The following is a 25,154-nucleotide window of genomic DNA, read 5'->3' as shown; positions in this document are numbered from 1 at the left end:
AGAGCCCGCAGTCACGCTGTGCCTGGTCCCGCTCTTCTGTCCTCAGTCTCTCCTCCTCCACTAGGCAAGAAGCATTGTGGGTCTATTATTGCGCTAGTACTGAAGGCAGAGGCAGCGGGAGGCAGCCCAGGCTAGCTCCGCAAAGGGTCTTGGGAGGAGCTGCGCACGGCAGCGCATGTGCAGCAGCCCTCCCGCGGCCATATTGGATTAGGGCAAAACCACTGTGGTCGCGGCCGCGAACAGCTGAGATTGCGTTCGTGCGGTCCGCGGCCCTCACAGGGGGGAGAGCAGCCAATTTCAATATGTTAGGGTCCGGCCCACCGGGAAATGGCCCGGTTTCCCGGTGGGCCAATCCGCCCCTGCTAATAGTTACAATTTCACAGACCCGGGCTTCACCCGAGAACTACATCTCCCATCGCCCCCCGCGGTTCAGGGCAGGCTCAGAGTCAGCTTATGCCCGGGTACACCGCCGGTCAGCAGCATCATCCCCCATTGGTCTATCCAGCCTCGGCGGGGTCAGAAGTCACGCGGCTCCACAGAGAGCAGGAAGCAGCAGCGCGAGGTAGCACCAATGTCACTGCGCTAACCTGCACATGCGCAGTGACATGCTAGCCGGGTTTTTGTTATGGCGGTACAGGGTACCGGCACAATATGTTATAGCGGTACGCCATACCACCCCGTACCGCCACACTTGCACCACTGATCACCACTACATGTAACGTAGCCACACCGACTGTGAGGAGCACCGCTACATTTAATGTAGCCACACCCACTGTGAGGAGCACTGCTACATTTAATGTAGCCACACCCACTGTGAGGAGCACCGCTACATGAAACATAGCCACACCACTGTGAGGAGCACTGGTACACAAGGTAGAGGACAGGATTCTCATTAATACAAATGATTTGTAGTCATTAGGTCGACATTTAGAAGGTTGACACGTGCCGATATCTCTTATCCCTGCAGAAATCACCATTTATTTCCTAGATCAATATTTAAAAGAGAGACCATACTGCAGACAAGCTCCACATGTGCTGCAAAATGCAATTACCCAGCATTTGTTTTTTTTTTAAGTAAACTAAATCTGAAAAGTGACCACTAGATGGCACTGTAGGTATAGAATTAATTTACACTTGTCTCATTGACTTTATAGTATGGGTAGTAATCATAGTAATCAAGATAACACTATGGGGCAGATGTATATATTAAGCCTTAACAAGAGATAATTGCAAGGGTGATAAGGAGAGATAAATGCCCAGCCAATCAGCTCCTAACTGCCACGTTACAGGCTATGTTTAAAAAAAGTCAGTAAGGAGCTGATTGGCTGGACGTTTATCTCTCCTTATCACCCTTGCATTTATCTCTTGTTAAGGCTGAATACATCTGCCCCATTATGCGCAAACGTATTTAGCCACACCTGTTAATGATTGAATTCAGGGGTGAAATGTAATAGGATGAGAGATTCAGAAAGTGAGAGATTTGGTAAGAAATCTCCAGGTGTTTTTTAAACCGTCAATCATTTACTCTGCACAGCCAGTTTGATTTTGAAGTGTAATCATTTACACTTCAAAATCAAACTGGCTGTGCAGAGTAAATGATTGACGGTTTAAAAAACACCTGGAGATTTCTTACCAAATCTCTCACTTTCTGAATCTCTCATCCTATTACATTTCACCCCAGGTGTCTCAAGCAGACCCGTTGCCACAGGTGCGTAAAAGCAAGCACCTAGCCATGCAGTCTGCATGGGTGAACACTTGTGATACAGAATTGGCTGTTCTGAAGAGTTCCATGGTTAAAAACGTGGTACTGTGATAGGATGCCACCTTTGTGCGGTACTGTGATAGGATGCCACCTCTGTGTGGTACTGTGATAGAATGCCACCTTTGTGTGGTACTGTGATAGGATGCCACCTCTGTGTGGTACTGTGATAGGATGCCACATGTGTGTGGTACAGTGATAGGATGCCACCTTTGTGGGGTACTGTGATAGGATGCCACCTCTGTGTGGTACTGTGATAGGATGCCACATGTGTGTGGTACTGTGATAGGATGCCACCTTTGTGCGGTACTGTGATAGGATGCCGCCTTTGTGGGGTACTGTGATAGGATGCCGCCTTTGTGCGGTACTGTGATAGGATGCCGCCTTTGTGGGGTACTGTGATAGGATGCCACCTTTGTGGGGTACTGTGATAGGATGCCACCTTTGTGTGGTACTGTGATAGGATGCCACCTTTGTGGGGTACTGTGATAGGATGCCACCTTTGTGTGGTACTGTGATAAGATGCCACCTTTGTGGGGTACTGTGATAGGATGCCACCTTTGTGCAGTACTGTGATAGGATGCCACCTTTGTGGGGTACTGTGATAGGATGCCACCTTTGTGGGGTACTGTGATAGGATGCCGCCTTTGTGTGGTACTGTGATAGGATGCCACCTCTGTGTGGTACTGTGATAGGATGCCACCTTTGTGTGGTACTGTGATAGGATGCCACCTTTGTGTGGTACTGTGATAGGATGCCACCTTTGTGGGGTACTGTGATAGGATGCCACCTTTGTGGGGTACTGTGATAGGATGCCACCTTTGTGCAGTACTGTGATAGGAGACCACCTCTGTGTGGTACTGTGATAGGATGCCACCTTTGTGGGGTACTGTGATAGGATGCCGCCTTTGTGTGGTACTGTGATAGGATGCCACCTCTGTGTGGTACTGTGATAGGATGCCACCTTTGTGTGGTACTGTGATAGGATGCCACCTTTGTGTGGTACTGTGATAGGATGCCACCTTTGTGGGGTACTGTGATAGGATGCCACCTTTGTGGGGTACTGTGATAGGATGCCACCTTTGTGCAGTACTGTGATAGGATGCCACCTCTGTGTGGTACTGTGATAGGATGCCGCCTTTGTGGGGTACTGTGATAGGATGCCGCCTTTGTGCGGTACTGTGATAGGATGCCACCTTTGTCTGGTACTGTGATAGGATGCCACCTTTGTGGGGTACTGTGATAGGATGCCACCTTTGTGTGGTACTGTGATAGGATGCCACCTTTGTCTGGTACTGTGATAGGATGCCACCTTTGTGGGGTACTGTGATAGAATGCCACCTTTGTGGGGTACTGTGATAGGATGCCACCTGTGTGCGGTACTGTGATAGGATGCCACCTTTGTGGGGTACTGTATTAAGATGCCACCTTTGTGGGGTACTGTGATAGGATGCCACCTCTGTGTGGTACTGTGATAAGATGCCACCTTTGTGGGGTACTGTGATAGGATGCCACCTTTGTGTGGTACTGTGATAAGATGCCACCTTTGTGGGGTACTGTGATAGGATGCCACCTTTGTGCAGTACTGTGATAGGATGCCACCTTTGTGGGGTACTGTGATAGGATGCCGCCTTTGTGTGGTACTGTGATAGGATGCCACCTCTGTGTGGTACTGTGATAGGATGCCACCTTTGTGTGGTACTGTGATAGGATGCCACCTTTGTGTGGTACTGTGATAGGATGCCACCTTTGTGGGGTACTGTGATAGGATGCCACCTTTGTGGGGTACTGTATTAAGATGCCACCTTTGTGTTGTACTGTGATAGGATGCCGCCTTTGTGTGGTACTGTGATAGGATGCCACCTTTGTGTGGTTCTGTGATAGGATGCCACCTTTGTGTGGTGCTGTGATAGGATGTCACCTGTGTGTGGTGCTGTGATAGGATGCCACCTTTGTGTGGTACTGTGACAGGATGCCACCTCTGTGTGGTACTGTGATAGGATGCCACCTTTGTGTGGTACTGTGACAGGATGCCACCTCTGTATGGTACTGTGATAGGATGCCACCTTTGTGGGGTACTGTGATAGGATGCCACCTTTGTGGGGTACTGTGATAGGATGCCACCTTTGTGGGGTACTGTGATAGGATGCCGCCTTTGTGTGGTACTGTGATAGGATGCCACCTCTGTGTGGTACTGTGATAGGATGCCACCTTTGTGTGGTTCTGTGATAGGATGCCACCTTTGTGTGGTACTGTGATAGGATGCCACCTTTGTGTGGTACTGTGATAGGATGCCACCTTTGTGTGGTTCTGTGATAGGATGCCACCTCTTTGTGGTACTGTGATAGGACGCCACCTTTGTGTGGTACTGTGATAGGATGCCACCTCTGTGTGGTACTGTGATAAGATGCCACCTTTGTGGGGTACTGTGACAGGATGCCACCTTTGTATGGTACTGTGATAGGATGCCACCTCTGTGTGGTACTGTGATAAGATGCCACCTTTGTGGGGTACTGTGATAGGATGCCACCTTTGTGTGGTACTGTGATAAGATGCCACCTTTGTGCGGTACTGTAATAGGATGTCACCTTTGTGGGGTACTGTAATAGGATGCCACCTTTGTGCGGTACTGTGATAGGATGCCACCTTTGTGTGGTACTGTGATAGGATGCCACCTTTGTGTGGTACTGTGATAGGATGCCACCTTTGTGGGGTACTGTGATAGGATGCCACCTTTGTGTGGTACTGTGATAGGATGCCACCTCTGTGTGGTACTGTGATAGGATGCCACCTTTGTGGGGTACTGTGATAGGATGCCACCTTTGTGTGGTACTGTGATAGGATGCCACCTTTGTGTGGTACTGTGATAGGATGCCACCTTTGTGTGGTACTGTGATAGGATGCCACCTCTGTGTGGTACTGTGATAGGATGCCACCTTTGTGTGGTACTGTGATAGGATGCCGCCTGTGTGTGGTACTGTGATAGGATGCCACCTTTGTGTGGTACTGTGATAGGATGCCACCTTTGTGGGGTACTGTGATAGGATGCCACCTTTGTGGGGTACTGTGATAGGATGCCACCTTTGTGTGGTACTGTGATAGGATGCCGCCTTTGTGTGGTACTGTGATAGGATGCCACCTTTGTGGGGTACTGTGATAGGATGCCACCTCTGTGTGGTACTGTGATAGGATGCCACCTATGTGTGGTACTGTGATAGGATGCCACCTATGCGTGGTACTGTGATAGGATGCCACCTTTGTGTGGCACTGTGATAGGATGCCGCCTTTGTGGGGTACTGTGATAGGATGCCACCTTTGTGTGGTACTGTGATAGGATGCCGCCTTTGTGCGGTACTGTGATAGGATGCCGCCTTTGTGGGGTACTGTGATAGGATGCCACCTTTGTGTGGTACTGTGATAGGATGCCACCTTTGTGGGGTACTGTGATAGGATGCCACCTTTGTGGGGTACTGTGATAGGATGCCACCTGTGTGTGGCACTGTGATAGGATGCCACCTGTGTGTGGCACTGTGATAGGATGCCACCTGTGTGTGGCACTGTGATAGGATGCCACCTTTGCCTGGTACTGTGATAGGATGCCACCTGTGTGTGGTACTGTGATAGGATGCCGCCTCTGTGGGGTACTGTGATAGGATGCCGCCTTTGTGGGGTACTGTGATAGGATGCCACCTTTGTGGGGTACTGTGATAGGATGCCACCTTTGTGGGGTACTGTGATAGGATGCCACCTTTGTGTGGTACTGTGATAGGATGCCACCTTTGTGGGGTACTGTGATAGGATGCCACCTTTGTGTGGTACTGTGATAGGATGCCACCTTTGTGTGGTACTGTGATAGGATGCCACCTCTGTGTGGTACTGTGATAGGATGCCACCTTTGTGTGGTACTGTGATAGGATGCCACCTCTGTGGGGTACTGTGATAGGATGCCGCCTTTGTGGGGTACTGTGATAGGATGCCACCTTTGTCTGGTACTGTGATAGGATGCCACCTTTGTGGGGTACTGTGATAGGATGCCACCTTTGTGTGGTACTGTGATAAGATGCCACCTTTGTGGGGTACTGTGATAGGATGCCACCTTTGTGCGGTACTGTGATAGGATGCCACCTTTGTGGGGTACTGTGATAGGATGCCGCCTTTGTGTGGTACTGTGATAGGATGCCACCTCTGTGTGGTACTGTGATAGGATGCCACCTTTGTGTGGTACTGTGATAGGATGCCACCTCTGTGGGGTACTGTGATAGGATGCCGCCTTTGTGGGGTACTGTGATAGGATGCCACCTTTGTGGGGTACTGTGATAGGATGCCACCTTTGTGCAGTTCTGTGATAGGATGCCACCTTTGTGGGGTACTGTGATAGGATGCCGCCTTTGTGCGGTACTGTGATAGGATGCCACCTTTGTGTGGTACTGTGATAGGATGCCACCTTTGTCTGGTACTGTGATAGGATGCCACCTTTGTGGGGTACTGTGATAGGATGCCACCTTTGTGGGGTACTGTGATAGGATGCCACCTGTGTGCGGTACTGTGATAGGATGCCACCTTTGTGGGGTACTGTATTAAGATGCCACCTTTGTGGGGTACTGTGATAGGATGCCACCTCTGTGTGGTACTGTGATAAGATGCCACCTTTGTGGGGTACTGTGATAAGATGCCGCCTTTGTGTGGCACTGTGATGAGATGCCACCTTTGTGTGGTACTGTGATAGGATGCCACCTTTGTGGGGTACTGTGATATGATGCCGCCTTTGTGGGGTACTGTGATAGGATGCCACCTCTGTGTGGTACTGTGATAGGAGGCCACCTCTGTGTGGCACTGTGATAGGATGCCACCTCTGTGTGGTACTGTGATAGGATGCCACCTTTGTGGGGTACTGTGATAAGATGCCACCTATGTGGGGTACTGTGATAAGATGCCACCTATGTGGGGTACTGTGATAGGATGTCACCTCTGCGTGGTACTGTGATACAATGCCCCCTTTGTGTGGTACTGTGATAAGATGCCACCTTTGTGGGGTACTGTGATAGGATGCCACCTTTGTGGGGTACTGTGATAGGATGCCACCTTTGTGGGGTACTGTGATAGGATGCCACCTTTGTGGGGTACTGTGATAGGATGCCACCTTTGTTGGGTACTGTGATAGGACGCCACCTTTGTGTGGTACTGTGATAGGATGCCGCCTTTGTGGGGTACTGTGATAGGATGCCGCCTGTGTGTGGTACTGTGATAGGATGCCGCCTCTGTGGGGTACTGGGATAGGATGCCACCTTTGTGTGGCACTGTGATAGGATGCCACCTTTGTGTGGCACTGTGATAGGATGCCGCCTTTGTGTGGTACTGTGATAAGATGCCACCTTTGTGTGGTACTGGGATAGGATGCCGCCTTTGTGGGGTACTGTGATAGGATGCCGCCTTTGTGTGGTACTGTGATAGGATGCCGCCTTTGTGGGGTACTGTGATAGGATGCCGCCTGTGTGTGGTACTGTGATAGGATGCCGCCTCTGTGGGGTACTGGGATAGGATGCCACCTTTGTGTGGTACTGGGATAGGATGCCGCCTTTGTGGGGTACTGTGATAGGATGTCACCTCTGCGTGGTACTGTGATACAATGCCCCCTTTGTGTGGTACTGTGATAGGATGCCACCTTTGTGGGGTACTGTGATAGGATGCCACCTTTGTGTGGTACTGTGATAGGATGCCACCTTTGTGGGGTACTGTGATAGGATGCCACCTCTGTGTGGTACTGTGATAGGATGCCACCTCTGTGTGTGGTACTGTGATAGGATGCCACCTTTGTGGGGTACTGTGATAGGATGCCACCTCTGTGTGGTATTGTGATAGGATGCCACCTATGCGTGGTACTGTGATAGGATGCCGCCTTTGTGTGGCACTGTGATAGGATGCCGCCTTTGTGTGGTACTGTGATAAGATGCCACCTTTGTGGGGTACTGTGATAGGATGCCACCTTTGTGTGGTACTGTGATAGGATGCCACCTTTGTGGGGTACTGTGATAGGATGCCACCTCTGTGTGGTATTGTGATAGGATGCCACCTCTGTGTGGCACTGTGATAGGATGCCACCTTTGTGTGGTACTGTGATAGGATGCCACCTTTGTGTGGCACTGTGATAGGATGCCGCCTTTGTGTGGTACTGTGATAAGATGCCACCTTTGTTGGGTACTGTGATAGGATGCCGCCTTTGTGTGGTACTGTGATAGGATGCCGCCTTTGTGTGGTACTGTGATAGGATGCCGCCTTTGTGTGGTACTGTGATAGGATGCCGCCTTTGTGTGGTACTGTGATAAGATGCCACCTTTGCAGTATGATAGTTCGTGAAATTTCTTTCCTGCTGTCACCTGTAAGTGATATTGGGCCAGATGCACTAAGCTTCATAAGTGATAAAGTGGAGAGTGATAAACAGACAGCCAATCAGCTCCTGCCTGTCATTTTTCAAACCCAGCCTGTAACACAGTGGCGTAAAGGGCCCCATACATCAGCAATTAATTGTGACAATTTTCAGATATGGAGATGATTGCCACAATTAATTTTAGATGTGTGGGCTCCCCCTTTTGGCAATCCCAATCAAAATCGCCAATCGATTGCTTAATCAGGTTTTTAAACATGTTTAATAATCTGGTATTATCTGCAGATCTTTTTTATATGTGTGGGCATTCCCAATTCGTCTTCTTCATCTATTTACATTATGAACAGCTGAAATGACAATCGATTGGGGCAATTTCCAGATATGAAGATGCAATCTTTAGATGGAAAAATCTGCCGATCACTGAAAAAAACTGTAATGTGTGGGCAAAGTCGGATAGATCTGAAAATCCATTTATCTGGCCAAAATATCCCAATATCTGAAAATCCATAAATTGTGATTGCTGATATATGGGGCCCATAAGTTTGTCCAGGAAGGGAGGTTAGGAGAGAGGTTGGCATAGGCTGCAGGAGGGGAGAGGTTAGGGGATAGGTTAGGGTAAAGGGCCCCATACATCAGCAATTAATTGTGACAATTTTCAGATATGGAGATGATTGCCACAATTAATTTTAGATGTGTGGGCTCCCCCTTTTGGCAATCCCAATCAGAATCGCCAATCGATTGCTTAATCAGGTTTTTAAACATGTTTAATAATCTGGTATTATCTGCAGATCTTTTTTATATGTGTGGGCATTCCCAATTCGTCTTCATCTATTTACATTATGAACTGCAATCGATTGGGCAATTTCCAGATATAAAGATGCAATCTTTAGATGGAAAAATCTGCCGATCACTGAAATAAATCTGTAATGTGTGGGCAAAGTCAGATAGATTGTAAAATCCATTTATCTGGCCAAAAAATCCCTGTATCTGGAAATCCAGTAATTGTGATTGCTGATGTATGGGGCCCATAAGGCTGCAGGAGGGGAGGCTAGGGTCAAGAGAGAGTCTGTAGCCCACTCCCTGCTCCTCCCCTGCCCTATATCAGGGTTGCCGACCCTCCCGGAATTTGCGGGAGTCTCCCGAAAATCGGGTCCTTCCTCCCGTCCCCCGGAAGGGTGGGCAACCCTCCCGGAATCAGGGGGACCCCCACTGAGCCCCCCGATCGCGGCATTTATATGCCGCAATCCGCGGGTCTCAGGGGAGGGGGCGGAGCTAAAACGGCACAATCGTGTCGTTTTAGCCCCGCCCGCTCCATGGATATCAGTTATTTCTGCTATTTGCTGTAATGGGGGTGGGGCTTAATGACGTCACAGATAAGCCCCACCCCCAAAACTCGTAATGCAAGATTCCTCTCCGGGCTTCTCCCGGAGAGGATTTTTTTAAAGTCGGCAACCCTGCTCTATATAAGCTCCATTATGTGTGTAATGTCACTGACCTGTGTGAGCCATAGACAGGGAAAGTGATGGGGGAAGGAGCTCCTGGCTGTGGCTGGTGGTAGCTGCTCACAGAGTTAGGTCTCCTCCTGTGCCTGCAGGGTGCTGGCTGCTGGAAGCTGTATTGGGTGCTGTGTGCTGGCTGGTGGGGGTCCCATTTACTGCTGCTGCTTGAATATGTCCAGAGGACAGAGGAACATGTGATGGGCTCTCCTCCAATCAGAGCTCAGCACAAGATTGCTCCTCTGAACCCACTGCAGTGCCTTCTGGGATTTTTTACCCGGTAGTCCACTGCAGATTACTGTGTGCTGCCCCGACCACCCGGAGGCTGCAGCAGAGGTAATCGCCACCAGAAGATGATTCCCTCCTGCTCCTCTACTTCAGGAGGGAGGCAGGGGCCGCTGCTGGTCTGTGAGTACAGCGGAGCCGGATACAATGGAGGAGATGTGCCCCCTCCGGAGCAGATGCCCGGCGGCAGGTGACTCCATTGCCTCATGCAGTTCCGCCGCTGCTGTAACACGACAATTAGGAGCTGATTGGTTGGCTGTTTATCACTCTCCACTTTATCACTTTTTGAAGCATGATACATCTGTCCCATTTCTAGAACAGCAACTCAGCCACGAAGCAGAAGACCACATAGAATCACAGAGTGCGGTCCACGACTGCTAAGGGGCATTGTCGCCAATGCTCTGCTGATCCCATAGCTCAAATCCGCTGGCATCGATATAAGCTCAGAATCTGTGTGGCAGGAGCATAATACAATGGGTTTCCGTGACTAAACTGTTGCATGCAAGTCTCCTACCTCTCATCACCAAGTCCCAGGCCTAGAGTCGGATGGCGTGGTATGAAACGCCAACACTGGACCGTGGAGCAGAGGGAACGTGTTCTGTGGATTGTCTGGTTGTCAGTCAGAGGCGGGAGTCTGGGCTTCGCGGATGCCGGAAGAGTGGATGGGGTATAATAGTATTGGTTTGGGCTAGGCCCTTTATCTCCAGTGACATGGGGGCACCCAGCGTTTTTCTCAGAACACCTAGGAAAAGCTGGGCGCTCCCCTTTCTCCAACCTCCGGTGAGGGTGATAATCGCTGAAGGCATTCGCTCTGCCGGTCTGTACTTTTGCAGATACGCATGTGCTGACCCGCAACATCGGTCACAGGACCGAATTCGGCTCTTTACAAACCAACCTGAATCACCCCACATGGTCTCATGAGTTCGGTGTGGAAGATCTTGACTGTCCCACGCAGAGCCCTGACCTCAACCCGATGCAGCACCTTTGGGATGAACTGGAATGGGGAGTGCGAGCCAGGCCTAGTGCCTGACCCCATAAATGCTCTGCTGCTCAGGCTCTCAAACTCGGTCCGCAGTGCATGTTTTGCAGGTCTCCTCACAGAATCACAAGTGTAATAATTATCTCCACCTGTGCATCTTTTAAAATGTCAGTCAGTAATGAGTGCACCAGTCGGGTGACCTGGAAAATGTGAACTGTGTGGGGTCCTGAGAGCCGAGTTTGAGAACCACTGCTCTACAGAGTGGATGGCCACAAATTACCACAGAAACACTCCAACATCTTCCAAGGTGAGAGGGAACTTCTTTAGCTGCAAAAGAGGAACCGACTCGATATCACAGTATATGTATTTGTATACAAAGTCTTTACAGTCCCTGTTGGGGACCGAATACCTCTGTTTATATAGTGTATCTCCGGTACTACAATGTGTAACAGATCCTGACAAGTTGGGGGGTTATTTCTGACCGAGCCCTTTCCTCCTGCACCCCAGCTGCCATCTGGTTATTTCCGGCTGGTTTTTGGAGTGTCTCAGAATTTGCCCTCTGCTTTCTTCCAGCTTCCACTTAATGTTTTCAATAACTACTTCAGCCTGGGGTTCGACGCCCACGTGACCTTGGAGTTCCACGAGTCTAGAGGTGAGTCGGACTTTCACCCTTTGAGTGCTGAGGGAATTTGTCAAAATAGGTGTGAAAATTGCCAAGTAAACAATTTTGTTCATCATAATGATGTAATGTTATATCAGGATTGCCGACTTCTTAAATCTCCTCTCCGGGAGAAGGCCGGAGAGGAGACTTTAAGCAGGAGTTCGGGGGGCGGGGCTGGAGCGTGCCGTCAGTAAGTCCCGCCCCCATAATGGAAAACGACCCGCTTTGCCTAAATGAATCGATTCTGACACTTTAGCCCCGCCCCCTCATCGGAGATCGGCCAAGCCGGATATTTAAACGGCGCAGTCAGGGTAAGGTAGCCAGGAAGGGGAAGGGGGGAGAGCGGGCCCCCCCAGAAACCGGGAGGGTTGCCTTCCTTTCCGGGAGGGGGACCCAATTTCGGGAGGGTAGGCAACCCTGTGTTACATTATATAGGAAATATAATCTGTTTTTACACATCAATTTGAATTTATATAACAAATGTGAGCATTATTCACTCACCCGTAATATTTTAAAGTTCAATAAATAGAGATTTAAAGTCCTTTTAACTAAACTTTGAATGGAAAACCATGCTGCACTTCAGGTGGGGCAGATGTAACAGGTGCAGAGAGAGTTAGATTTGGGTGCAGCGCAGTGCAGCATTGTTTTGCATTTTATTATTTTGCTAATAGACGAGGCCCATAGTCCATACCGAACGGATATAAAGTTTATAAAGTGCTTGGGAAGAGACCTTTATACCTACAACTTATAATGGCTCCAGTTCTGTAATATCCTATGAAACAATGATAAAGTGTTTATTAACTCCCTGACGACCACGGCTTTAGTTGTAATGAATGTTTTTGTAAAAAGTTCTGGGTTTAGCGGCACATCTTCCGCCCGCCAGCCGTATTTCTCTGGAGGGCGATGAAACCGCGTCTTGATGGGAATGCGGGGGTGTTCCGTTAGATGCTTGTAATTACTCTGTCACTAAATTGCAGACTCAGTTTGGAGTGACTGGCAAAGTTTGAAAGGCAGCGCCCCTGAGACGGCGATTAATGAGGGTTCATGCAGAAAACTCTCTCCTGTCCTTAGATTACTCCTACTCGTGTCTTGGCTGCTTGTAGTGGTGCTTAGCTGTGTTCTTCTGCTTTGTACTTTATCAACGGGATGCGGTCAAAATGCCAGCGGTCTAAATACCGACGCCGGAATCCCGACCGCCGCAATGCCGGCACTTTGTCCCTCTATGGGTGTCCACGACACCCATAGTAGGAAAAATAAAATAGTGTGCCGAGCGTAGTGAGGATCCGGGCCTGCTGCGTGGTGAGTGCAGCGAGCCCGCAAGGGGGGGTGATCCACGGCCCCCCCTTGTCAGCATTGTGGCGGTTGGGATTTCGGCGTCGGTATTTCGACCGTCGGGATTCCGACCGCCGGGATTTCATACTGATCTCTTATCAACCTGCCTGTCCTGAGAGGATTTCCTAAGCACCTTACATACAAGGCGATATAATGGCGATATAGTTCATTATATCAGCCTGTGTGTGCCTACAGTGACACACGGTCCGTTACGGACCCCCTCCTTTCACTGTGCATGCACAGGTGGGGCAGTGGATCCTGAACAGGGGCAGCATGGAACCAACCCCCCCTTCCGGCACCTGCGGTCAATCATTGCCCCCACGGCATTGGCAAGAGTGTATGCACTTGCTGATGCCAGCATCGCAGCTGCTCCACCACAGCCGAGGAATAAAATGAAGGCCTAATAAATAGAGGGTGCCGTGGAGTATGATCGGCCAGTATATACTAGGAGTCACCAATAGAAGACGCTGTGCTTCATGGAACATGTGGCATGCTCACCAATAGAGGGCGCTGTGGTGGAACAGGGGGGGGGGGGCGCAAGTGTGGTGGCAGAATGATTCATGCTCCTACAGTCAGCCCATCCCCGGGCTTCTTGCCTGGCAAGGTCCCTGAGTCCTCCAGACTCCTCCCTTGGGCTGCTGCTGTATTAAGCCGCCCATCGAGGCGTTTTAACCCTCACAGTCCCTGTATGGCCAGGGTTCTACTGGCAGCATTGGCTGCCATTACAGCCCTATCATATAAGGGGGCCTCTGGAGTGGGGTACCACTTATAACCTTCATTACATGCACATGTGCATATGCCGGGTGTGTGCGGCCGGGGTGCATGGGGCGGCTGATAGTCGCGCCTATGGGAACGCCCAGCGTTTCTTGGACGTTACCATGTAAACACTGGGTGTTCCCATGGCAATCGAACTGCGACGTTGGTGCCAGGGGCGGACAGCTGACATCACCGTATGCCAGCTGCCCGCCCACTTCCTCCCGAGGGTGCACGCAAATCGAACAGACCGGAAAATGGGCTTTTATCCTTGACCTGGAATACATTCAGATCACCGGCATTGGGGTAGCCGGAGGTCAGAACACAAACGCCAATATCCCAATGTGTATTTTATTTTTAATTAGAGATGTGCAGGTTCGGATTTCACTGGATTTAAACGGATCTCAAAAATGGATCTTATTGGCTATCAGCTGTCACATGTTTTGGCTCCAAAACATGTGACAGCCAGATAGCCAATAAGATCCCTGCACATCTTTATTTTTAATGTACTGAGCAAAGAGAAGAGTCACACATCACAGTAACCAATAAATGACTGCGTATGTGTACTGCACGCATTGGGCTTGCGCGAGTAAAGTAACATCAGCGTATGCTATGTTTCCCCTGAAATGTCATGTTTTTGTCTGTTTATATATTGAATCGGGTTGCTCAGCAACATCGGTGGAGACAATGCTGGAGTATAGGCAGAAGTGTTGACGATCGTTTATATTTACCGTAACTACCGTCATCTGGTATAGATATGGAAGTGTCTCACTTGCCAAATGCAGCGTTTGTGTTGAATCCAGTAACGTTTCTCATACATTCGGTTGTTATTAGCATTACATGTTTTCTTTCCTGCCTTGCAGAAGCGAACCCTGAAAAGTTCAACAGTCGTTTCCGGAACAAGATGTTCTATGCAGGGGTAAGTGTGAGAGACGGACGCCCCAAATGTTCCTCTGTTCTGTAGCTCGATAACCGCACACAAGTGCAGCCGCTTATCAGCTGCGATCCACCTCCAGAACACAAACCACCACTCGTCCCTCCGGGCTCTTTGTTTGGGCCAAGAGCGATCTCATATCTTCCACCCTCCGGCTCTATGGATCCTGTTCACTTGTTCTTGGACACAAGAAAAGATCGACATGCATCGACACAGATGCAGGTGTGTTGATGTCTGAAATTCCAGTTGGGTAACATAAGTAAATCACGGAGACTCTGGAGGTATATTGCTTGAGGAAAGATTCACAAGCGCACCCTGGGACTGTTTTTATTTCAAATATATTAGTAAATTAGGTGATTCTATACTTGTCTGTGTAAAAGTACTGATGTTTTGCCGATAACCGATTTTGAGAGGGATTTCCTTTTTATATTCGATTTTACATTCATTTCACCTTTAGTAAATCTCCAAATGCAAAATTTAATGAAAAACCTATGCAAAATGACAAAAAAAAAAGTTGAACTTTAGTAAATATACACCTTCCTGTCCATTACTGTTTCCTGGTACCTTCCAACTGGCTGATAAAAAATGGTCTCTCCACAGGCCGCTTTTTCAGACTTTTTACAGAGAAGCTCCAGAGATTTATCCAAACATGTAAAAGTTGTGGTGAGTATTGAACACAAGGCCAACGAAAGTTCTTTAGTAATATTGCGTTTGCTGTCTAATTTGCACCAGACAGATGATGATGATTGCTAATTAATCATAGTGGGGTTTAGTATTACCGAGCGACGTTATTTCACCCCCTTGCAGGTTAAAAAAAATAGTGCATTCAAAGTAAAGGCAAATGGGGTCATAAGATGTGTTTACTTTTTATGCTTACAATATAATTCTTGTAGTAATTTTATCAGAGCTGTTTTCCAGTCTGTTTTTTTATTATTGGTGAAGTTTGGAGTCCTCTGTGGAAAGAGCTTATTACAATTTTCTCTTTATATTCTAATTTTCTTTTCTCCGCTGGGTCTGTACAGAGGTGAAAAACAATCTAAAGCTCAACACAAGCTAATCAAGTTACAAAGGGAACATAATAAACATCTTGAATCTGTAGACAAAACAGAAAAATGCTATCTCAGCGGTGCCTGCTCAATACAGATATAATGACACCGAATGATCAAATAAAAACTTTGCATGCTCTGAAATACCATCGGCTCTTTCAGACGATTTATCAATGTCTGCTCAGTTGCGGTGACAAGTGCTGTATTTTATTGGGGATTAAAGCAGGGATAACAGGTAAAGTTTTACAGCAAGTTATCAATCAGATCTCTGGGACAGCGCTTGAGTACTTAATAAACTTCAAAAATTTCATTGTGGCCTGTCCCAACTTAGAAACAGTACAGCATGTGACACAATTCTGAAGAGCTTACAATCTACTATGAAATAAAGTGGGGTTTTTTTTGTCTTATTACAGTGTGATGGGACCGACCTTACTCCAAAGATCCAAGAGCTGAAATTTCAGTGTATCGTCTTCTTAAATATTCCCAGGTAATTGGTGAATTTAATAGGTATTCTCTGTGATTTGAGAGCAATAAATAACACAGAATACACAGTGTACTCAGTCAGTCAGCATGCTTAGTATAATCGCCCGCACTCACCCTCAGTCAGTATACACAGTGTAATCACCCGCACTCACAGTCAGTATACAGAGTATAATCGCCCACACTCATATCAGTCAGTATTTGCCCACACGCACTATGGGCAGTATTCAATGAGCATTTTGGCGATGTGCAGCGAATCCTGTTTAGGATTCGCTGCGCATTCGCCACTGCTCGCTGCGTTCCGGAGCCTCGCCGGCTCCAGTATTCAACGAGTCAGGGGCTCGCTGCCCCTGACTGGCGAATTTTAACTCCTGCGGCGATGCCGCAGGAAGCCCGAGGATGGCGGCAGGCAGGGAGATGGAAGTCTCCCTGCCTGCCCCAGAACGTTTGTGGGGGGGAGGTGGGCTCCCCGGGTGCCAGGCAGCACAGGCTGCCGCCCGGGGGTGCCAGCAGGGGACCGGGTATATTCACTACACCCGATCATGCATATGTAATGATCGGGTGCAGTGAATATATGAATATCTAATGAGCGGCTCGGCTCCGGCCCCCTGCTGGCTGGTCTGTGTAAAAAAAAAGATTTTTTTTTTTAAATTAAATATATATTCATGTGCTTACAGCACATGAATAAAAATAGCATGCCCCTCCTCAGAATAAAATTCCTGGTTTTTTGACACCAAATGTAAAAAACAAAACACTTTATTTTAAAAGTTCACATTCCACTTCACCATAAAAAGATAGCGATTGCTACTCAGTGAATCATGGCAAAAAAAACCTTGAAATGTATTCGCCATCTGGTCATTGAATAGGGTGATTCACCGTTTTAGTCAAAAATTCGCCTTACAGCACAAAATCGCCATAAAACATGGCGAATCAGCCTCATTGAATACCGCCCTATGAGTCGGCATACGCACTATAATCACCCACACTGCAGAGTCTTGCCAATCACACTCACTGAGTGACTGCTTCCCCTTTCTTGCTGGCAGGTACTGTGCTGGCACAATGCCCTGGGGGAACCCCAGTGACCATAGAGACTTTGAGCCCCAGCGCCACGATGATGGCTACATAGAGGTCATTGGCTTCACAATGGCGTCTTTGGTAAGTCCTGTTCTGTGGAATCAGCCGCTAGGTCTGGGCTGAGTGGTACCCTGGCTGTATTCAAACTGAAAGATGTTGCTGCATTGTGTTTATGGTAAATGACTTGTCATTGTTGTACAGGGCAGAAGGAGTACCGCCCTTGACAAACGTTAATCTCTTCGCTCACCCGCACAATACTACAGCCTTCTATCTCACAGTACACAGCGCCTACTCAATAATCCACAGCTTCAGTGGTGGTGCTGCCAGCCATATGCACAGCACGGTGTACAATACTCCAATAACACAGTGCAAGGACTCTCACTGTGACACAATTATATCCTTGTATCTATGTACACACCCAACCATGTACAGTACCTAGCCTGCATTTCCTACCTGCAGTAACATCTCTTTGCCACAAGATGTCACTGCAGGACAAGTAATAGATGTGCAGCACAGAAATGTGACATAGAAATAAGGCATTGGTATTGGCTACTATTTAATGTAAAATATACCAGTAACTCCCCAGAGCTGTACTCGGAGAAGATGTGATCAACATACTTTTCTTTTCTGCAGAGAATAGAGCGATGCTCGGTCTCCAGTACAGACATCAGCAAGTACTGATGGTTCCAAAGCCAGATAAACCTTCCCGGGGGCAAACACAGGACTTTTGTAGTTTGAGTCTAAGACAACAATCTGCCAAGTTATAATTCTACTCCTTGTTTGTACAGATCCTTCTCTCAGTGTTCTGCAATTCACTGTACGGATGGAAATAAGGGCTAAGCCCTGGTGGCTTCAGCTGGTACTGCAGCAGTTTTAGAAGTCATTACAATTATGGGGAGAAAAGCTGGCACCATACACATTTGGGTCCTTTTCTTATTTTTATGTCAGAAGTAAGTTGGTCTGAGGTTGGGAGGAAACTAGATTACCTTTTGGACACGGCGAGAACATATAAACTCCACACAAACACGTCGTTGTTGGGAATTGAACCCAAGACCTCAGTTTTCTGAGGCAGCCCGCTAACCACTGCACTCCCAAGCTTACAGGACGGTGAGATTGGTGTTTTCCTGTGTTTCAGGCTGCTGTGCAGGTAGGTGGCCACGGAGAGAGGCTTCACCAATGCCGGGAAGTGACTCTGCTGACGTACAAGGCCATCCCCATGCAGGTAGATGGGGAACCCTGCCGCCTTGCCCCCTCCCTCATCCGTATATCCCTTAGAAACCAAGCGAACATGGTACAGAAGAGCAAGAGGAGAACCTCAATGCCGTTACTGAATGAGTGAGTCACAGCGCCACCTATGGGGGGCGTTAGGTATTGCTTATTTGGAGATCCCAATAAGTTGCAGGTTACAAATACTGGGAATCTCTAACAGCAATATGTAGTCTTATATTTGTTTTAGCGAGGGACAATAACGAGTCGTTGCAAAGAGTTTACATTTATTGTCTCATTATGCTGTCGCTATGATTCATTGTGTTTCACGCCCCATGTAACCATCATTGACAAATAACATTTTAATTGTCAATCATCAGTTGCCTTGTAAGTCCTGAAATATTGCTTGGAAGCCATTGCATCTACCCCACTCAAATATTAGTACACGAGTCAATAAAAATCAAATCACACAAGTACATTGTGACATCGACCAATGAAATCACTGCAAACCGCGGTGTCTTTAAGCTGCACGGATATTTACTAGTGACCTCGATAAGATCACCGGTGAGAGTCATTATGTATTCTCGAAATAAAATATATCAGGCATGTCCAAACTGTGGCCGCCTAGCTGTTCTGAAACAACTACACATCCCAGCATGCCTTGCCATAGTTTTAGCATTCCCTAATCGCAAAACTGTGGCAATGTATGATGGGACTTGTAGTTTCACAACAGCTGGAGGGCTGCAGCTTGGCCACGCCTGATATTTATTGTCCAATCAAATACATTTCAATGTTTATTTGAAATCTGCCTATCAAAACCGTTGATCGGGGCACTTTTACCGACTGTTTTTGAAGCTTAGGGTCAAAAACGGATCATGTTAAAGGTTGTACAGCATTCAGTATGATTTCCCAACATTTAAAATACCAACGGAAAAATACCGACAAGCATTGTCAGACAGTCAAAATACTGCCATGCTCAAAAAAGCCGACATTCGTTACGCCACATTTTCAAAATGCCGACGTGGAGTTTGCGTGTGGGCAGGATCGTGGCAAAGGATTTCAGACTGATCCCAGGATAGGACTTATACATAGATAATTGCAGTGCAGCCCATTATAATCCATTTAGTGGCTGATGCAAGGTTGCACGATGGACAGTATTGCAGACAGATCATGATTTCTGTCTCAGGAGGATCCGTTGCTCCAGGCATAAAGCTTCCACAGTCATGCACTGATAATAGCGTCTGCGTAGCCGTGCGTATGGGTAGGGCAGTGGGGTGCATAGTTGCATAAAACTTTGCATGTTGACATATATCCGGGTTTAGGGGGTCATTCAGGCCTGATCGCACGACTGTGAATTTGCACAGTGGACGATTATAGATGTACTGGGCATGGCATATGGGATGCAAAGCGTGTGTGCGACGCCCGGCAGTAATTAACTTCTACATTTTCTGATTGCGCGCCATTCACAAGATCAGTGAGAGGAAGAAGGCGCTGGGGGTGGTAGCTGGAAGTGTAGTGGGTGTGCTAAGAAAAACGCAGGCGTGCCTAGGAAAATGCTGGGAGTGTGCGGGAAACCGCTGGGAGAGTCTGGGAAACCGCTGGGAGTGTGCGGGAAAACGCTGGGAGTGTGCGGGAAAATTCTGGGAGTGTGCAGGAAACCGCTGGGAGTGTCTGGAAAACCGCTGGGTGTGTCTGGAAAACCGCTGGGTGTGTCTGGGAAACCGCTGGGAGTGTCTGGGAAACCACTGGGAGTGTGCAGGGAAACCGCTGGGAGTGTGCGGGAAACCGCTGGGAGTGCCTGGAAAACCGCTGGGAGTGTCTGGAAAACCGCTGGGAGTGTCTGGAAAACCGCTGGGAGTGTGCTGGAAAATTCTGGGAGTGTGCTGGAAAATTCTGGGAGTGTGCAGGAAACCGCTGGGAGTGTCTGGAAAACCGCTGGGTGTGTCTGGAAAACCGCTGGGTGTGTCTGGAAAACCGCTGGGAGTGTGCAGGGAAACCGCTGGGAGTGTGCAGGGAAACCGCTGGGAGTGTGCAGGGAAACCGCTGGGAGTGCCTGGAAAACCGCTGGGAGTGTGCGGGAAAATTCTGGGAGTGTGCAGGGAAACCGCTGGGAGTGTGCAGGGAAACCGCTCGGAGTGTCTGGGAAACCGCTGGGAGTGTGCGGGAAAATTCTGGGAGCGTGCAGGAAAATTCTGGGAGTGTCTGGAAAACCGCTGGGAGTGTGCGGGAAAATTCTGGGAGTGTGCAGGAAAATTCTGGGAGTGTCTGGAAAACCACTGGGAGTGTGCGGGAAAATTCTGGGAGTGTGCGGGAAAATTCTGGGAGTGTGCAGGAAAATTCTGGGAGTATGCAGGAAAATTCTGGGAGTATGCAGGAAAATTCTGGGAGTGTCTGTGAAAATGCTGGGAGTGTTTGGAACAATGCTAGGCGTGGCTGAAGGGTTTAGGGGAGGGTGTGCGTCGTCCGCTCTGGACCGGTTGTGCCTGTGTTTCATCGCAATGCAGAGTAATTCTCTGGCTACTTTGTGCCTTCGATGAGTGGTGCCCAGTGTAAAAAATTATTGGTTGGTGAGCCTGTTACAACTGGGAATGGATGGGCAGCCGTACACATCCCTCGCACAGCGAGCATATTCATTTGCAAGGCGGGATTTCACTGGAGCAGGGTGGCGGCTTATCAGCGGTTGTGCGAATTTGCACTTGTGTGCTCAGGTCTGAATGACTTAGTTCCGGGTTCGCATCACCGATATAACCTGCATATGCCAATTGACCCATTAGTGGCTATTTATTATTCCAAATCAGCCGGCAATAACTCATGTGATGTCGGAAGACAGTGATTAATCAGTTTTTCACCATGGAGGCCGCCATGTTAGCTAGTATACAAGCGATTTGATTGGCTGTATGTTAGTTTTGACCACCGCCGCCTCTGTTGGTACTTGACAGGCCATGAAGGCAGCCAGCCGCTCCCATAGGCGTGTGCCCGGTATAACTGTGCATGATTATCACTTCATCAATTGTGTAACACACTCCTTTTTCGTTCCTGTTAAACTGTTGTGTGTCTGTCTCTTCCTCTCTCTCTCTCATGCACCCTCACCTCTGGCTTGTACTTTGTCTATGTGCTGGCTTTGTGCTGTCTGCCACAGTATCCATAAAGTGCCCACTGCTGACCACAGACGCGTCTCCGCTCCCCCAGACTCCTTCACTGTGTAAGTATGTCATGCTGCTTGTCATTGTGACTGGGTGACTGGCACCCCCATTCTTAGCTCACCGTCCCGTCCCCCTGCCCATCCGGTAGTGACAGCTGCCCACTCTCTCCTCTGACTCACTTGTTTTCTTGTTTCTTCCACGCACCAAATTCATCATTTCAGTCCCACCTACTGGGGTCTTCACCCTCCCTGCGCTGTTCCTGTCTGGTACCCTCTGAGCATAAATGATTAGACTTATTAAAGTGCTTTACACAGAACATCAGACACAAATCAGCTGTCTGTGGGCTGGCAGAGGAGTGTAGCTGCGTGGGACCGCCATGTTTGTCAGTCGCTAATTACTTTATGTTTTCATATTGCACAGATAAAAAACCTTAATAGGCCTAAAATATCTACGTTATTACCTTATTCTTGTGTGACGCGTATAATTCTATAATGTACCGCTTTGTATAAGTTGGAAGTCAGTGTTTGTTCAATTACCAATGTTTAAAGGGTTGTGCGCCTTCAGACAACTTTGTCTTCTAAGCAAAGATTATTGACTTTGTTTTTTTGTTAAATACCGCAGCCATGTTGTGTGGATCAATTTGTATCCAGCACACACGATATGGATTTATCTGTGGTAAGCAAGGGCAACAAAAGGGAAAGCTAAAGTTGTCTGAAGGTGGGAGACTCCTTTAAACAGTTAGTGAAGTGTTCCATATCCAAAGCAATTCTAATGAATTATATATAGTAATAGATTATGCCTTATGTTAGCAGAGGGAGGAGAGATGTGCTTTGGATTTTTGAAGGCAAAGACCAATATGTGTATTTGTGTGACATTATTACTTTTATTTTGTATTTAATTGTATTTTACATGGTAAATGCAGACCTGGGGGGAATGTAATAGGATGAGAGCTACAGAAAGTGAGAGAATTGGTAAGAAATCTCCAGGTTTTTTAAGGCGGCAATCATTTACACTGCAGAACCAGTGTGATTTTACAGTGTAAATGATTGCCGCTTTAAAAAACTGGAGATTTCTTACCAAATCTCTCACTTTCTGAATCTCTCATCCTATTACATTTCACCCCTAGGGTCTAGGTCATAGTCTACGAAATTCCATCGATTTATGCTGTTAGATTTGGATCTTTTTTTCTCAAGGCAAAAGCAGTTTTTTTTTTCATAAAGAGCTTTCTGTGAAAAACAAAGGGGTGTGGCCAATAGCTGTGTGGGTGTCGTCAGTGTCGTGTGGGCGTATCCAACCCTACACTATCAACCGCAACGTCTCACTAAATACGTAAAAGTAGAACATTTTACATAATTTTATGAGAAATATTGAAATACTAATTTTAATACTTAGAATTTATGGGCAACTTGTTGGCCATCCGGGCAGATGGACGTCATCACCCTGTCATGATAATAGGACTATTGTTATGGTGAGTCCTATCCGCCCCATAGAACAGGTGTAACACCTAGATAAGTACCCAAAAACCGCGTCGGACTGGGAGGTCAGGGGCCCACCGGGGCGTGTCCAACGTATGACATCACTATGTGGGCGGGTCTGGCGTGTGATGTCATGACGTCAGCCGTCCTGTCATCCTGCTTCTGCTGCTCTGGGCTTCTCCCGGTTCTGCCCAGCTCCCTCACTCCAGCCTTTCCGTTGCCTCCCCCACCCTCTTCAGCTTCTGGCAGCGGCTCAGTATGCTCCACACGCCCGGCGGGGGACCGGGGATAAAGGTTTTCGCCAGACCATGCCCACCTCAAAAAGTGGGTGGGGTCAAAAATCAGCAGGGCCTACCGGGGAATCCCCCCGGTCCCCTGCCGGGCCAGTCCGAGCCTGCCCACAAAATGTGTTCACTCTGCAAATACCATACAGGCCCAGGGTCCTTATTACAACGCCCTGATCTCCAGTCAGCACCCGCTGGGCCCTCGTTCAGCTGGCCGGTTTGTAAGTGATGCCCTGCTCGGTACTCACCTTAGCATATGCGCCAAGGATGGTGACCCTGCCGGAACTAAACTGACCGTGATCTCAGAGGGGAAATACTGTAATAATGTTTTGTTCGTCTCTCTGTTACTCTCCCACGGAACGAGAACAATGCTTTCCCCAGGAATGAGCCTCTTCCACAGTGTAGTTTGTAAGAGAGCTCAGCGGAACGGCCGGAGCACCAGTTATTATAACATCGTTGTTGTTTTTCTACAGCCATGCAAAAATAAAGCTAAGAAACCATATTCATGATGTAACGAGCACCTGTTGCCGACAGATAATATGTGGGCGGAAACAGCATTCGCCAGAAGGCAGCCAATCCGTTCATTACCTCATGAATATCGGATCCTGAGGTGAACCGGTAACATTCAGTTGCATGCATACTAGTTCATGCTACAAAATGGCCGACTCCACTGTGTGTTGGTGACAGTCTGCCCTTAAGACCAGTTCAAGTTGGAGAACCTGCGCGCTGTACTTTACTACAGATTGCGGTCCATTTGCAGATGTTCCCATCAGGGGCACAAACCTCTGCAGCCGGGTAGAGAGCTTGGTATACTTGATGCCAAAGTCATTCCTACTTACCTCAGCGGAAGTACCATCCTTTTTACCACACTTATCGAGTTGGGCATGAAGGAAACAAGGCTATTGAAATAAAAACCTATTATTGGCCTGACCATAGTTTTTTTTATTATTTTGTTTTTAGAGTATTATGTAGTTTGTGTCTTTCTATTTGTTGTATATTGTTATGCGATGAGATTATGGGGTATATTTACAAAGCGTCGCCTTCTCCAAGGGCTGCTTCCCGGTGGGTTTGACCTCAAAATTTTAATCGGCACTAATTTTAAGTGTAAAACGCGTCAGCTTTCTGTTCCAGTTTCAATTTTGAGGTCAAACTCTCTGCTTCATAAATATATCCCTATGGGTAGACACATTATATGCCCGATCAGGAGAATCTTACAATGTCGCCATTTTTCTTTTCCAGGAAAAAAAACATAAAACGCGTTGGTTTGCCTTTAGTACTACTTTCAGTTGAAATTTTCTAGATCAAACCCACCGCTTCGTAAATATATCGCTATGAGTGGTCTGACAGAAGCAGGACCTGAACAGTAGAAACGTACATGTCGCCATGTCTCTAGGAAAAACCCATGAAACGCGTCTGTGTTGACTTTAGTATTAGTTTCAGTTTAAATGTCAAGGTCAAACCCACCAATTCATAAATATACACCTGAACATGATCAAGTGAAGCATACAAGGGGCCTTATTCTAGTTCACTCTTTCTGACAAAATCCTCCTTAGATGGACAAAACCATGTGCACTGCAGGGGGGGGGGGGGGCAGATGTAACTTGTGCATTCTCTGAATTAAATTTGGGGGGGGGGTTTTACTTCAAAGTGAGATCTATATTGCAGTGTAAAAATAAAGCAGCCAGTATTTACCCTGCACAGAAACAAAATAACTCACCCAAATCGAATTCTCTCTGCACATTTTACATCTGCCCCACCTGCAGTGCACATGGTTTTGTCCATCTAAGAAGGATTTTGTCAGAGTGAAAAAGAATAAGGCCCAGTGTGGCCAGAATAAAAACCATGAAACGCGTCAGCATTTTCCT

General features: G+C 47.9%; 1 protein-coding gene across 7 annotated transcripts in view; it reads left to right on the top strand.

Annotated features, from left to right (window-relative positions):
- DGKI (diacylglycerol kinase iota) overlaps positions 1-25,154 on the top strand; it is a 214,671-nt gene that overhangs the window by 134,359 nt on the left and 55,158 nt on the right. For 4 of the 7 annotated variants that reach the window (XM_083181180.1, XM_083181182.1, XM_083181181.1 and 1 more), the window contains exons 15-21: positions 11,475-11,553; positions 14,511-14,566; positions 15,182-15,244; positions 16,041-16,114; positions 17,151-17,262; positions 18,317-18,516; positions 21,527-21,589. In XM_083181180.1, the coding sequence (XP_083037306.1) occupies positions 11,475-11,553; positions 14,511-14,566; positions 15,182-15,244; positions 16,041-16,114; positions 17,151-17,262; positions 18,317-18,516; positions 21,527-21,589 (647 nt within the window). The remainder of the gene's footprint in view (positions 1-11,474; positions 11,554-14,510; positions 14,567-15,181; positions 15,245-16,040; positions 16,115-17,150; positions 17,263-18,316; positions 18,517-21,526; positions 21,590-25,154) is intronic. The other 3 variants (XM_083181185.1, XM_083181184.1, XM_083181183.1) reach the window with 1 other exon arrangement.

The sequence above is a fragment of the Crinia signifera genome, chromosome 4, assembly GCF_055691185.1.
Source record: "Crinia signifera chromosome 4, ASM5569118v1, whole genome shotgun sequence".
NCBI classification, from domain to species: domain Eukaryota; kingdom Metazoa; phylum Chordata; class Amphibia; order Anura; family Myobatrachidae; genus Crinia; species Crinia signifera.
The sequence above is the reverse complement of the archived record's forward strand: the minus strand, read 5'-3'. Positions and strand labels throughout refer to the sequence as shown.